This window comes from Anticarsia gemmatalis, chromosome 12, assembly GCF_050436995.1.
Source record: "Anticarsia gemmatalis isolate Benzon Research Colony breed Stoneville strain chromosome 12, ilAntGemm2 primary, whole genome shotgun sequence".
NCBI lineage: Eukaryota > Metazoa > Arthropoda > Insecta > Lepidoptera > Erebidae > Anticarsia > Anticarsia gemmatalis.
Genome location: NC_134756.1, coordinates 562,205 through 578,119, shown reverse-complemented (window position 1 = coordinate 578,119; position 15,915 = coordinate 562,205). Strand labels below are relative to the sequence as shown.

The following is a 15,915-nucleotide window of genomic DNA, read 5'->3' as shown; positions in this document are numbered from 1 at the left end:
ATTGTGATGAATGTTTGAAAAATATTTATTTTTTAAATTCACCTTTTAAATAGTAGATAATAGCAAAAAATAGTATTTAGCCATCGAATTTGATAGAGGCGAATATCTGGAATTGAATCACTCAGTATCACTAAAATTCTGAGTTACACACCGTATGTGTACGGCCTGGGTTTTATTCCCATACATTTTGAGCATTCTCCTTTTCAGCATTAATATTTTTATCATAGACTCTTGGTCTACGATCAGGAGCGCTTTTCTGAATTCAGTACCATCGAGTATTAAGATTTTTAGTAATTAAAATGTAAACCGATCAGATTTTCAAACAAAATTTATTGATATATTTAGTTAGTTGCCGCCGATATATATAATAGTAGAAATTGGCTTTTCAGGAAATTTCTACTATTGGAAATGGAAATTACTACTTTCAGAGGATTTGCTAAGCTTTCATATTAGCCAAAAATCGAATCTACCTACATAATATCAGACGCAATCGTAGACTTAGTACAACAGACGAAAATCGAATCTATTAAGCGTAGTTTCAGTAGCCTGACAGTTAACCACTGCGCTATAAGCCGTCTATCAATCCCTCGTGTACTGTACCTCGATTCTCTACCACTATCGACTACCGACAACCGGCTAGCTATCGACATTTGACATTTAGAATGTACTGCCAAAATGTTTCCTACGACACCCGTCAGAGGCGCTGATCAGATTTTCATACAAAATTTCTCGATGACAGTTCGGTTGTCGGTAGTCGATAGTAATAGAGAATCGAGCTACCGTACTATGCAAGTGTAAGATAGTAACACATAGTATCAGCTGTCAGTGAGAGAGCGTTATTGCACGTGGACGCGCATGCGCGTACGCTCGTCGCAGACATGGACCGAATACAGTTTAAAGTGAACGGCTTGAGTTGTTCTGGTGAGTTTGTTATTAATTATCTATTTGTTTTAAAGGCTTTTAAATTGTATAATTTAAAATATTTTTATATGAAATGCCTGTATGAAAAGAAATCGGGATAAAATGTATCCTGGGATTGTAATAATATAAAAATAAGATCGTCTAATTTCTTCTTTCGTTAATACTAAACTAAAATAAAAGGTTATAGTGTGTTTACCATTGTAATTTGTCTACCATTTCATCTTAATCCAGACAAGAGCTTTTGCGTGAAAGAATAACAGATATACATTAGTTTCGTGTTTGTAGCACCTTGACTCCTGTAAATTTTTGAGCTGAAAAAACTGGTGCCAAAAGAGGTCACTTTTTGTTCCCATGGGTGAATATAAGCTAATTTATTTAATCAAGCATCTATATCCTATTGTTAGTTTTTTGTTCTACAATTATCATGATTTATTTATTACCTACGAGTTATGAGATTCGTGATGTTTTTGTTCGCTTTAACAGTTACCTAAAACTATTGTTATTTAGTCATAAAAAATAGTTATGTAATAAAAACATAAATATGAATATTTTTATTTTTATTATTACTTTAGAGTAATTATTATTTAATCATATAATGATAACAAAATAGGTTTCTATGATGTTTTATTCAAATATGTTATTTTAATTATAATACTATTTATAGATTAATTACATACAAACGTAATATCACACCTGTTATAGCTGAAGGTGTAGGCAGATGTGTATTGAATACACTCAAGTTGGCCATAACATTATTATTGACCATTTTATTCTCATGTAATAGGGGACTAGCCAATTATAATTGCCATATATACCGGGCACGCTACCAAACTTCGGATAACTATTGAGAAATAATCTAAAATGTATTCATATGTATGTTTGTTTATTTGAGTATAATCGTTAAAAAGCATGCCCCCGTCGTGGTGAAACAACCCGTAAATTAAAATCAAATTATCAATTTCAGGTAAAATGACGACCTTTTTTCGAACCTTAACCTTTTAACCGAAAACCGCATTCAGAGATTCTCCGAAACTGCACGAAAAAGTTGAAATATCATGAACTTATACTTTAATAATCTGTGATTTAAAAATTCCTGCAATATGACCTGACTTTTTTATCGTTTTCCTCGTCAGTTCTTGGTACAGGTAAACCTGTGTATGATAGCGAATTTCAAGTGTCTGTAGACACTAATTAACATAATTGGTTTTAATGAACTTTACCTGCCAATAGAGCGGTTATAGTTAAGAGCGGTGATAGCCGAGTGGTATAAGTTGGCACCTCCCACGCAAGTGGTCGCAGGTTCGAACCCGAGGCAACACACCAATGACTTTTCGAAGTTATGTGTGTATTAGAAATAATTATCACATGCTCCAACGGTGAAGGAAAACATCGTGAGGAAACCTTGCATGCCTAAAATTTGTTTAATACATTTATTGAGGGCATGCAAAGTCCCCAACCCGCACTTGGCCAGCGTGGTGGACTCAATGCCTAACCCCTCCCTCATTACGGGAGGAGACCCTTGCCCAGCAGTGGGACATTAATGGGTTAAATTTATTATTTATATTATGTATTTTTGGAGAACTCAGTATGCATATCCATGAAGGCTCTAGTATTGAAAAGGCTTCAACATATTTTTTGACATTTTATTACTGCCTCCGTAGTCTGGGTGGTGGTGCATGCGCCTGTTGATCCCGGGTTTGGTTGCCCGTTCTGACAAAATGTGACAAAATTATATTGTTTGAAGTATTTTTCGTGTATTTCGAATGTTATCTTTATTTGGATAAATAAATAATACAGGTGTGACGGACATATTTTCTTAAAGTAAATATAGCTTAGAACTAAATCAGTCACGCTTCTGACCACTAGGTTAACAAACTTTATGATTTAAATTATAATTACTTTGAAACTAAACTATTATAGTGTGCGATTAGCATAACAGTTAGCATTTTACTAAAGTAATTCATATGTTATATTGTTGCCTCGCTGATTTAAGAATATTGTATTCATCGGCCATTTGTATATCTAGGTCAGACACGGTTAAATTAGGTGCTTAGTTGTCGAAACATTGGATGATGTATAGTTTTGTTTTGTTAATAATAATGAGATAAATCCAGATTGACACAAAATCATACATAACAAAAGTCTTATATCCGAAAGTTTACAACATGCCACATTTTGCTGTTTACAATATTAGTTGCCTGCTAGATGCCACCCCGACTTCGTCCGCGTGGAAACCCTTCTCGTGTAAATCCTGATCCCTCGAGAACTCCGGGATAAAAAGTAGCCTATGTGTTATTCTGGGTCTTCAGCTACCTACATACCAAATTTCATGGTAATCGGTTCAGTAGTATTGGCGTAAAAGAGTAACAAACATAAATACATACATACTTAAATATCACATTCTCAAAAACTTTCGCATTTATAATATTAGTACGATAATAGGACGGATAGCCTATTCATAATAAATATATTATATACTGAGCGAGGTATTTCTCGAAGTGCACCTGTTTTGAGGCGCACCTTATGAGGCGCATCCTTATTATTCCTCGGAGCGCATCTTTTAGTGGCTCTCCCGATAACAATTAAAAATATTAACATTTTATTCCTTCAAGCGCACCTAAGATTGACTCTCGATTAGAGAGGGGACGCTTACTGAAACTATCGATAATAAGTAAAACACTTTATTTCCTACAAATTTACAACATTTTCAGGGTATTGAGACAATATATTATACTAGCGGACCCGCCCAACTTCACTTGCGTCACATAAGAGAGAATGGGTCATAATTTTCTCTATTTTTGTAACTCTTTTCGTTGCTTCTCCGCTCCTAATGGTCATAGCGTAATGTTATATAGCCAATAGCCTTCCTCAATAAATAGTCTATCCAACAGTAAAATAACTTTTCATTTTGTACCAGTAATTCCTGAGATTAGCGCGTTCAAACAAACAAACAAGCAAACAAATTAACAAGCAATTTCTTCAGCTTTATAATATTAGTATAGATTAATGTTTATAATATATTGTTGACGTTTTATTTCCCAGTGGGTTGTGAAGTAAGTTCCGATGTTACTCTCCTGGACTACATCCGTGAGTACCTGAAGCTGAAGGGCACTAAGTACATGTGCCGGGAGGCTGGGTGCGGAGGCTGTATCGTCACTGTCAAACGACCACCTACACTGCCTTATGCTGTTAATTCGGTGAGTAGAATACTTGCTTGAACCATTTTGAATATCGCCACTTGAACTTTTAAGAACTATAATAGCTTTTATTTTGTGAGTCAGAGTTATTATCTGGATATAATGGACGATAATAAAAAAATGCTCTGAGATAACAGTGTTTTGAGAGAGATTTTTTAGTAGATTTTTTCCTTTGATACACTAAGGTTCAAATAACTAAAATCTTCAACGGTTGTTGAATTTTTTGGTTCAAAATAAAGTTAAGGCTCATACCGCAAATGAGAAAAAATTTAACAAAAAAAGTCGGTAAAAATCCGTTCTATTGTGATCAAAATTAATAAGAAATCATGCACCTGCTTTTTTAAACAGTGTATGACACCGGTGACATCATGCCACGGTTGGGAGATCACCACGATCGAGGAGGTTGGCAACAGGAAGAAGGGCTACCATCCTCTTCAGACCACGCTGGCGAAGACTAATGGAACCCAGTGTGGATACTGCTCACCTTCCTGGGTCATGTCTATGTATAGGTAAGGACTAAGCTGGCAGCATGATAATTTTCCCCTATGATTTTTGTATGAGCTCGTTTAAAATTGTTTATCTTCAGGTAAATAACTTATAGGACTTAAATTGTCGACGTGTTTACATACATTTATGTATGTGGACTGCCTCCGTGGCGCAGTGGTTTAGGTCACCACACTCACCACGCCGCTACCATTGCGTCGGGAGGATGGTTCGATTCCCACACTGAACAATTATTTGTGCGATCCAAAAATAATTGTTTCAAGTCTGGTTGTACTTTGTGTCCGTTGTATATATGTTTGTAGTCCCCGCGACTCAAGAGAAATTTCTTAATGCGAGAGTCGTCCTTAAAAAAAAAGAAAAAGAATTATTCTATTTTATATTTAAAGCATTCATGTTCTTGGTTGTCTTGCCCTAATTGTATATTCAGCAGCCGAAACAAAAACTGTGGGATTCACCGAGCTATTCCTAGATTATGCTTAGTTAACGTAACGCGTAAACTTGCTACTCACATTTCCTAGATTTGGTTTTGCATAAACTGGCTACTTATATTATTCTTGGGTACCTACAGATAGTGCTCATTCACGTTGACTCGCGGGCGCGGTGGCGGGCGCGGTCGCGAAATATCAAACATATGGCGATGTACCGAAGTGTTCACGTACAAACCGTTCGCGCGGTCTAAGTCGCGGGCGAGCTAGCGGCGTCGCGCGCGGCCCGCGTGGCGCGCTCGCGCCAATATCAAACAAGTGAAGATGTTCGTGTGTGTTCACGTCGAACTAGCGGTGGCGGGCGCGATGTCAAGTAAGATCAACCAGTTTGAGCCAGTTTGAGCCAAACGCCCGCCTGGCGGCCAACGTGAACACAAATCGCCACGTCCCCGCGACCGCGCCCGCCACCGCGCCCGCGAGTTCCAACGTGAACAAGCACATAAACTTTTCTAAATACGAATTTCTGAAAACGTTGCAATTTTAAGTAAAACTTAAATAAATATAATTAGCATCACTCTAATAATTCTGTTCCTGCTTATTCCTGTAATATTTTTTACAGTCTCCTCCAAACAAACCCAAAAATCACAATGATGGAAATAGAAAAATCGTTAGCGAGCAACACATGTCGGTGTACCGGGTACAGACCAATCTTAGAAGCTTTTAGAAAGTTTGCTAAAGACGCTCCAAGACCTATTGAACTCCCAGATATCGAAGACCTTCAAATTTGCAAGAAATCTGGAGAAGTTTGCAATAAAAGTAATTGTGAAGAAGAAGAATGGTGTATTGTGGATAAAGAAGGAATATTTTCTGATGTGATACAGTTTCGATTGAAAGATAATAGGCTTTGGGTGAGAGTGAATTATGTGAGAGATATATTTAGTATACTATTGAGGGAAGGCGATGATTCTTATATGCTGGTTTGTGGGAATACGGCAAAAGGTTAGTATTCAATCAAAGCTAATCTATACTAATATAATAAAGCTGAAGAGTTTGTTTGTTTGTTTGTTTGAACGAGCTAATCTCAGGAACTACTGGTCCGATTTGAAAAATTCTTTCAGTGTTAGATAGTGCATTTATCGAGAAAGGCTATAGGCTATATTTCATCACGCTACGGCCAATAGGAGAGGAGTAGCAACGAAAAATGTTACAAAAACGGTGAAAATTTTGAGCCTCTCTTATGTGACGCAAGCGAAGTTGCGCGGGTCAGCTAGTTAATTATAATTTTTCAGTAGTTTTTAGATATAGTTCCACCTCTTATGATTTTTTTATTATAGGTAGTAATCACTTAAATTAGATTTGCGTTTTGCTAACAAACGGACTAACAGAATGGTGTAAAATTAATATATAAAAATCTCATGGGAATAGCTGCTTTGAGGTAATAAAAAGACAATTAAACAAACACCACGGAAACTAATAATTATAGTAAGCAAATAAAGACGTTCATGTTATGAACTGTATTCCAAACAAGTCATGGTCTAAAGTATTTCATGTACGTAATACGCTAGGATATAAAAAGTCTTATGTTAATTACACCTGAGTACATAATTTAATTTTTGTTATATTTATTTGCTGGTAAAGGGTATTGACACTGTATAATTTAAGATTAGTTACACGTTTTAGAGATAGCAATCAGATTAGTCTTATTATGATAGAGCGAGTTATTTTACAAGCAAATAAATATTCCGTGGAAATTGCACTCACGACGCGACTGACATTAGACTACTTTAAAACTATAGTCCGATAACTTAGTAGAGAGAGAGAGCCTTGGATAGTTTATCTAGACTAATGTCGCTGTATCATACAGGCCACCGAGAGTCGCAAAAGCTGGGTCATTGATGTTCTAAATTCCAAATTTTGTATACTTCCGTCAGCCGCGAACCTTACATACAAGGCTCTCTTTAAAGCCTTTTTCGATAGTTAAAAATAAAATATCTTTTATAAAAGTGTGCGATCAAGACAACAAGTTTTAATAATATATTTTTTATGATAAATATCAAAAAAAAATTCAGCATGTTCGTGTATTAATCTCAACATTATTTCAGGTGTATACCCAATAGACGAATACCCTCGAGTTTTAATAGACGTGAGCGCAGTACAAGAATTAAAAGGCTATACCATAGATCAGAATCTAATAGTCAATGCTGGGAACACCCTAACAGAATTCCTGAACATTCTACAAAAAGTGTCTTCAGAGGAATATTTCGGATACTTGCAGAAATTATACGATCACATTTTGGTAGTAGCTCATATACCAGTACGAAATGTAAGTATTTTTTTATGTAGTAGTAGTATGTAGTCAACATAAGTTGTAAAAAAGAGTTTTTTTTTTGTAAAAAAAAATGACTATCACGTCATACCCGAAGGTGTAGACTTCTTTCTTTCTCTATCGTATGGTTAGTGGTCAACCTAGTGTCAAAGTCGTTCAAGCGGCCCGAAAGTCTTTGACGTAACTACTGAACGACTGTTATTGTAGTAGATAACAACCGGGAACAACAGCTGTTGACTTTTTACGTATGTATTATATTCATATTTAGAAAATATCATTCGCATTTAATCAAACCCGAGACCTCGACAGTCGTATACTCTACGACACAAACTACGAAGGTAATAGAGCAATTAATGTATTTTTTTGTATGTTTGTAAGCCGGTTTTGTAAAACAAGAGCAATAGCAAGTAGTCTCATTACTTTCTATCATAACTGTTGTTTTAGATTGTTATAGATATAATTTGTCTGGGAATTTTTGGTTCGTTGACTTTGTGTGACATGTCGAAAGTAATTCTATTTGTACAACTAAATTAAAAATAAGACTTTAAAAAAATCTAGTTATCAAGGTTTCGAAATAACACAATAATAGATAGAACCAAGCTAAAATTGTACCCTAGTCATAAAATAAAAGACTTTAGAAACTGTCTTTCATTTCAGGATAAGACTTATTCTCAATCATGAGAAAACTTATAAGTTTAATATCGTAACCTCATATCATCATGCGCTTACTCTACTTGTTTTGGCGTTATAATAGGTATTATGTGTACGCGAGAGTTTAAAATCGTTGATTTGTTTATTTTTTCAGGTTGGGTCAATAGCTGGTAATTTAATGATAAAGCACCAACATAATTCATTCTCTTCTGACATATTCTTACTTCTTGAAACAGTCGGTGCCCAAATCACTATACGTAAGTATTACCTATCATATATTATCATGTACTACTATAACACTGGTATAAAAACCATTTTCGCCCCAGTTCAGAGTATACACTAGAGGAAAACGTAACTAGAACTAAATATTTGTCTCACAGTCAAGAGCAAAAAGATACACTGCCAGTTTTCAATCTTACTTTTTGTACAGTGATATAAATTTAATTATTTCTTTTAGACAATTATTAATAAACAGATACGGCTAAATAAAAACTACTTAAAAAATAATAAACAGTAACAATAACACTTTCTTCATCGATACCTTTTTTTATTTAAAAACGCATTTGAACACTATATTTTAACTCCTGACTGTACAAAATAATTTTATTTACACCCTACTTAACAGCCTTTGCTTCAAAACCAGACACAAGTTAATAACTAAATCATTTATTGTAGAAAATGCGTTCAGCTTCAAGCGAACGATGACGATGCAACAGTTCCTGAGGACAGACATGAGAGGTCACGTGATCTGGAATATTATGTTACCGCCGCTCAACAACAACTACCGCTTGGTTACTTTCAAAGTAAGTAGAAGAAAAACATTAAAATAATTATTTCATTATTGAATTCTGCCGTCGTAATTACAAACTTAACATGCACCGATTACCATCATCAATCTATACTAATCTATACTATACTATACTAATATTATAAAGCTGAAGAGTTTGTTTGTTTGATTGTTTGTTTGTTTGAACGCGCTAATCTCAGGAACTACTGATCCGATTTGTAAAATTCTTTCAGTGTTAGATAGCCCATTTATCGAGGAAGGCTATAGGCTATATATACCAATATATGTAGCATCACGCTGCGACCAATAGGAGCAGAGTACCATTAAAAAATGTTACAAAAACGGGGAAAATTATGACCCATTCTCTCTTAAGTGACGCAAGCGAAGTTGCACGGGTCAGCTAGTGTTTACTAAATGACAACATTTTAAAGACATCTCAGCTTTTATTTATTATTATGATAAAATACGCACGCAATAAACAAAAATAAACAGACAATTTGAACACCTCCTTATTTGTTATTATGGGTTTAAAACTATCTCTTCATACAAAGTTATATCAGAAAGTGACCATAAAATATAATAAGTATTTTAATTCGCCACGTCCCTGTCGTATTTTACCCCTAAGCCTCATCTTATAACATAATGGGCAGTCAATCATAAGACAACGATCTATAGAGTGCCATATTATTATGCCGAACATATTAGGTCGGGGAAAAAGTCTTTTCGCATTATAGTATTTATGAACTTGTAATAAAATCTCTTTACGGTGAACGGTTCATTAGGTTTCTTTCAGTTAGCTCGTGGGTACCGAGCTTTTTTGTACAGAGAAAATATTTTATTACAAGTTCATACATACTATAATGCGAAAAGACTTTTTCCCCGACCTAATAATTATACTGTCTGTATTTTTTTTTAAGCTCGCATAGTTGAGCCAGTTTTTCATAATTGTGCGTCCACCGTAAACTATGTCAGACAAACAAGCTTAACGGCAAAATTTACCCTTCATAGTGACTAAAACTTGTTTTTTAAATCATGATGTCACATTGCTAGGTAAGGTTAAAATACCATAAAAGATAAAGAATACCATACAAGCAAAGAACTAGAAAGCCTTGGAACTGCTTACATTACTAGTAAGATATTTTAACTCTGGATCACGGTAAAATTATCAAACGTGATAGAAAAACTTCATAAAATTTATTTGAAAATTTTCTTCTTAGATAATGCCCCGCTCTGCAAACGCTCACGCTTTAATCAACGCCGGGTTTCTATACAAACTCCGAGGATCTGACAACACGGTGAGACAAGCTACCATTGTGTACGGAGCTCTTTCACCAACATTCATACATGCGGCTGCCACAGAAAGGTACCTGGTAGGGAAAAAGATCTTCAGCAATGAGGTTCTTCAGATTGCATTGAAGATCTTGGAGCAAGAGCTGGTAGTGGTGGAGAATCCACCTGATCCTTCTGTGGATTATAGAAAGAAGGTTGCATTAGGGCTGTTCTATAAGGTGAGATGATTACAACAATTTTTGCCCAATAATTTTAAGTTGGGTATAAAAAAGAAAAAAATGATTTCAAAATGTTTGACCCTTGTTATTGCAAATGATAGCCATGCAAACTCCCTATCTTGGTACAAGAAAACATTTTCAGGAAATCTTGCTTACCTGAAGATTCTACAAAAAAAAATAACATTCAAACTTTCGCGTTGCATGATAAATATATAGGATAAGGTAGGGATAAAACCTGCACCGAAATTTAAACATTTTAAATTTTATCTTGAAACGTCGACGAATGATGAGTAGCATTGACACAATAAAATATAACTCTTAACGTAAACTTCTTCCAGAGTCTCCTACAAATAATGCCAGAGAACTGCATAGGTCCTCGCTATCGGTCCGGAGCGATCAACTTGAGAGACACGAGACCCTTGTCCAGGGCTAGTCAAGTGTACGATACGAAGCCTCAGCAGTGGCCTGTCAACCAACCCATCATGAAGGTGGAAGCACTGGTAAATACACTTCATTTTACCCTATGGTTAGTGGACAACCTAATGTCAAAGTTGTTCAAGCCGCCTGAAGACCTTTGACGTGGCTTAACGACTGTTATCTTAGTAGACAACAACCGGGTGCCCTCCGAAGCACGGAGAAGCTAATAATAGCGTCAATGGTTGCTTAACCCATAGATCCTTTACCGACCAGTGAGCACAACAGCTGGCTATGGTTGCCCAAGTAAATACCCTTGATTTCTATTAGGCCGAAGATAAAAAGTCGCTCAAGAAATAAAAATATTTTTTTTTCCTTCGTCCAAGTAAATAAGGCTAGAAATCTGGAGAAAAGTTTTCAATAACAAATAATTTTGTTCCTGTTCTAGATACAATGTGCAGGTGAAGCATACTACACAGAAGATATACCGTCGTTCCCTTATGAAGTATATTGTGCTTTTGCTCTTAGTACCATTGCAGTAGGAGACCTCGTTAGTATTGACTCCAGCAAAGCTTTGGTAAGTAATTTCAAAATGAACAATACTTACACTAATCAAAACTTATTTTATTTATTTGTTTCAATTATAGGCATTGATTGGATTGGTATAATTGTACAAAAAAGTACAACAGAAAATCTCAAAATTTTGTTTTTGCATTTTGCAACGACAGACAATATAAACAAAATCGCTTTAGTTCAATGAGCAAGACAATATGCTATTTCAAATTCAACTAACTCTTAGATCTTAATTTTTCACAGAAATACCCAGGAGTAATAGCAGTATACACAGCAAAAGACATACCAGGAATAAATTCCTTCACACCACCCGACTCTTTCCTATACTCAGCCAACGAAGAAGTGCTATGCAGTGGACCCGTACAATACTACAATCAACCAATAGCTATAGTGGTTGCAGAAACCAGGCACATAGCAGACAGAGCTGCCAAACTAGTCACAGCAACTTATAAAAATGTTAAAAAACCTGTATTAGATGTTCGTGAAACTCAAGGAGATTCTAGAAAATCGAAACTCTATACTGAAGTTAATGCAACGGAGAAAGGCGATGATGTTACTAAGAATGTAAAAGGAATGAATTCTATTTACGGGCAGTATCATTTTGTGATGGAGACACTTACTTGTGTGATCAAGCCGTCGGATGAAGGGTTGGATGTTTACTGTGCGACGCAGTGGCTGGAAGGAGTGCAGCTGATGATATCGAGGGCTTTGAAAATTGATCAGAATCGGTATGTACTTAGAATATTAATTGTTTTTAAAAACTGCGCAGACAACAAAACCTACTGCAGAGAGCAGCAACTTAGGCATTGTCGTTTGCTGTCATTGCTGGAGGTATAAAACACATAACTCTCGGTGAATTACAATGGTTTTGTAGCTTTTATGCATTTTTTGTGCAACCATAAGCGGTAAAAATTTTTTTCCGTGGTTACGAAAACCTATAAGTGAAACCGAAACCGTTTATACCCCTTTTCTCAAATCAAATAATTTACTTAACAATATATAGACTTGTTAAATTTATTTTAACTTTAACTTTAAGCTGAACGTATCAGAATTACTGAAGTGAAAATTGTTTCCACAAAATTTCTGATGTTTAAGCTTCAGTAATATTGATCAGCAATTTGTATGCGCTGTGCAACAACGGTTACAGCTTCCGCCTTGGCTTGATGCCACATCTGAATACGACGTTGCTTTAAACTTCCTCAAATCTAGGAATACTTGCTTTAACTTTATTTTGATTGTCTTGCTTTTTACGATTTATGCTGCACAGTAACAACATGTTTTTTTGATAAATCTGTGGCATAAATCATGTCTTTAAAATGTAACTTTAAAAGTTACCGTTTCTGTTTAAATTGAGACCAAATTTTATTAAAATCACTATTATGATATCTTTAAGATAATTTGGTAATTGCGATGTGTTTGATCGTAACTTATTTTGTGTAAATATACTTTAAATCTTTTTCATCTATTATAATGACAATATTATTGATAAGTTATCAATGTTTTAAGCCCGAGTCTAGTCGAGATTTTTAGGTATATTACGCATGAAAGTACATAAAAATATATTCTTTTAGAATCGACGTCCACAACCGTCGCGTAGGAGGTGCGTATGGTATTAAAATGTCCCGATGCATCCAAGGAGCTGTTGCCAGCGCTCTGGTTGTCACTAAACTGAACAGGCCTTGCAGGTTCATTCAGTCACTAACTACTAATATGAGAGCTGTGGGGAAAAGACTGCCTTGTGTTGTCAATTTTGATGTAAGTGTTTAATTAGTACCTGTGTTACTTGTGTCTTATATAAAACTATGTGCTTTATGGAAAATCGAATATTATTTTAGCAACTTAACAACTTTCGATCTAACCACGGTAGAACTACTCAACTGCTAAACAGGGACTTCGAGGAATATCGTTCATCAGCTATCCACACTTACACAAAAATCGAGTGTGATTCTATCTCTGTAAAACAAAAAACATCCGCTTTTTCTACTAACCAACTTGATTCTAAAAATAATACAAGCGTAAGCAAATTTTGAATCTGAATTCCTCCTCCACCAAAATATTCGGCTAACAAAATGTCATTTTCTTTACCTCGATCGTCTTTCCCCTCTTTCAGGCCGACATCAATAACTCAGGAGTGATTCAGTCCATCAACTTCAACCTATATGAGGACAACGGCTACAAGACTAACGAACAGTTCACGTTGCTCGGAACCGGCGCGTACAACAACGCGTATAAGAAGTCAAGGTGGAACTATAAGAGCTATGACTCTATTACTGACACAGCGAAGAACACTTGGGCGAGGGCACCAGGTCAGGTTTTACCACCTACTTACTTTGTTACTGCTACAAAATTATAGTCACGGGAGCTCCAAATAAGGCCTCTTATTTGTTGACTTGAATGGATATTGTAACTCACAGTATCAATCACAAAATTTAAGGTCACGGTTAAGTTACCAATATAAGAAGTACTGGTAGATAAGATTTTATGCCTGCTATCATTTGGATTTGTATAGTTTAAGATCATTTCAGACGGTTTAACTCCCCCCATTACACAAAATAGGTAATATTCGCTTCGAAGATTGTCATTCCGAAAAATAACGGTCACTTTGTCTTTATACAGGTACACTAGAACACATCGCAATGGCAGAACTGGTAATGGAGCAGATCGCATACGAAACATCCCAAGATCCCCTCGACGTTAGACTAGCCAACCTCGACCCTGAGTACGAAGAACTGAGAGGAATGGTCAACGACGTCTTACTTACTTCTGACTATAAGAAACGAAGAGCTTTTGTAGACGATTTTAACAAAGACAATAGATGGAAGAAACGGGGGCTAAGATTCGCTTTACTAAGATGGACTCCCTTAGGAGGAATAAACGTTTGTGTGAATGTATCCGTATACCGTGGTGATGGCACAGTGATTATTACCCACGGTAGTATAGAAATGGGACAAGGTATTAACACCAGAGCAGTGCAAGTCGCTGCTTATATACTAAAGATTCCTGTAGACAAAATAGTCGTAAAAGAAAACAACACCGTGATAGCTCCTAATGTAAGTCTATCAGGTGGTAGTATAACTTCTTTGAATGTAGTAGTCGGCGTGAGGAGAGCTTGTGAAGAATTGATGAGAAGACTGCAACCAATCAGAGATCAAATGGACAATCCTACTTGGGAACAGTTGATAACTAAAGCACACCAAGACAATGTAGATTTACAATCACATGGTTTTACGAGAACTGATGAGGAGTATCCTTTCCCAGTTTATGGAGTTACTTTAGTTGAAACAGAAGTGGATGTGATAACAGGAGAGTTTCAAGTCGTGAGAGTAGATTTATGTCAAGATGCTGGTCAGAGTATTAACCCTGAAATAGACATTGGGCAGGTGGAAGGGTCTTTTATAATGGGGATGGGGTACTGGACTTGTGAGAGACTGGTGTATGCTCCAACAGGAGAACTGCTGTCTGATCGATCTTGGGACTACCATGTGCCTTTAGCTGGTGATATACCTCAGGATTGGAGAGTCTGTTTAAGAAAGAATTCGTATAGTAGTGATGCTATTTTCGGAGCTAAGAGTAAGTCACGTAACTTCAATTATGATACTTTCTGTTCATTTTTTCATTTTTTTAAAAAGACAACTCCCGCACTAAGAATTGTTCTTGTGTCGCGGGGACTTTTACAAACATACAAACAACGGACACAAAGCACAACCAGACCCGAAACAATTATTTGTGGATCGCACAAATAATTGCTCCGTGTGGGAATCGAACCCACGACCTCCCGTTGCAATGGTATCGGCGTGGCGACCTAAACCACTGCGCCACGGAGGCAGTCATAACACTGTGACTTTTTATTAATGTGATGATTTTTTCCAGGTATCGGTGAACCTCCAATATGTATGGCTGTGGCAGTAGGTCTTTCGATAAGAGAAGCGTTAGTTGCCGCTAGACTCGAGTCTGGTATTCCTACTACACAATGGTTCCAAGAAGGTAAACATCCTATTATTTTAAAGCGACAAATTATTTCAACCGCCATTCTCTAAATACAACTGTATTAAAGTACGGAGCGTAAGGAATCAGTATGTAGAGGAAGAACAATTAATTTATATTATTTTTTTATTTACAGATGGACCATACACAGTTGATAGAAATTTCTTGTTAGCATCAACTAAAATAGAGGACTTCAAATTCAAATAACGCAAATATTATCAATCATATTAATAAAAAAAGTTGTTGTATTCCTGTTATTAAAGATTTTCCACAAATTGTTTCTCTGTTCAAAGTTAAACTAGATCCTTGTGTTTTAGAACACACGTTGAACTCTCGTATAATTTTCTAATCCAGTTTTCGACTCGTAAACTTAAAATGGCTGATCAGGCGTACAAACGCTAACCGAATTTTAGCTAATAGACTTAGTATTAAGTGAGGTAATGGGCGAGAATAACTGGAATATTTGCAGTGGCCTGTACCCACAAGTATTCAGGTATTTAGTTGCGGCCAAAGCTAGGAACTTTCACGAAGATTCTAAAATGGACTAAAATGCCCGCAGATCTGGAAGGTATTTTAATACCCCTTATTGGTATTTAGGGGAAATAAATTAAAGTCGGTTTTGGAA

At 36.1% G+C, this 15,915-nt stretch overlaps 1 protein-coding gene across 2 annotated transcripts; it reads left to right on the top strand.

Moving 5' to 3' along the window:
* The first annotated feature begins 807 nt into the window (after positions 1-807).
* Positions 808-15,559, top strand: LOC142977129 (xanthine dehydrogenase/oxidase-like). Of its 2 annotated transcripts, none has more exons than XM_076120859.1 (16): positions 808-921; positions 3,964-4,118; positions 4,467-4,627; positions 5,667-6,046; positions 7,150-7,370; positions 8,179-8,281; positions 8,700-8,827; positions 10,029-10,106; positions 10,658-10,819; positions 11,182-11,310; positions 11,550-12,034; positions 12,878-13,061; positions 13,417-13,612; positions 13,923-14,876; positions 15,177-15,290; positions 15,427-15,559. In XM_076120859.1, exons 1-16 carry the CDS (start codon positions 879-881, stop codon positions 15,495-15,497), a joined length of 3,564 nt encoding a protein of 1,187 aa, XP_075976974.1. In that variant the 5' UTR covers positions 808-878; the 3' UTR covers positions 15,498-15,559. The 2 variants fall into 2 exon arrangements, with proteins under 2 accessions (XP_075976974.1, XP_075976973.1); XM_076120858.1 differs by having other exon boundaries at positions 10,029-10,319.
* Positions 15,560-15,915: the final 356 nt, after the last annotated feature.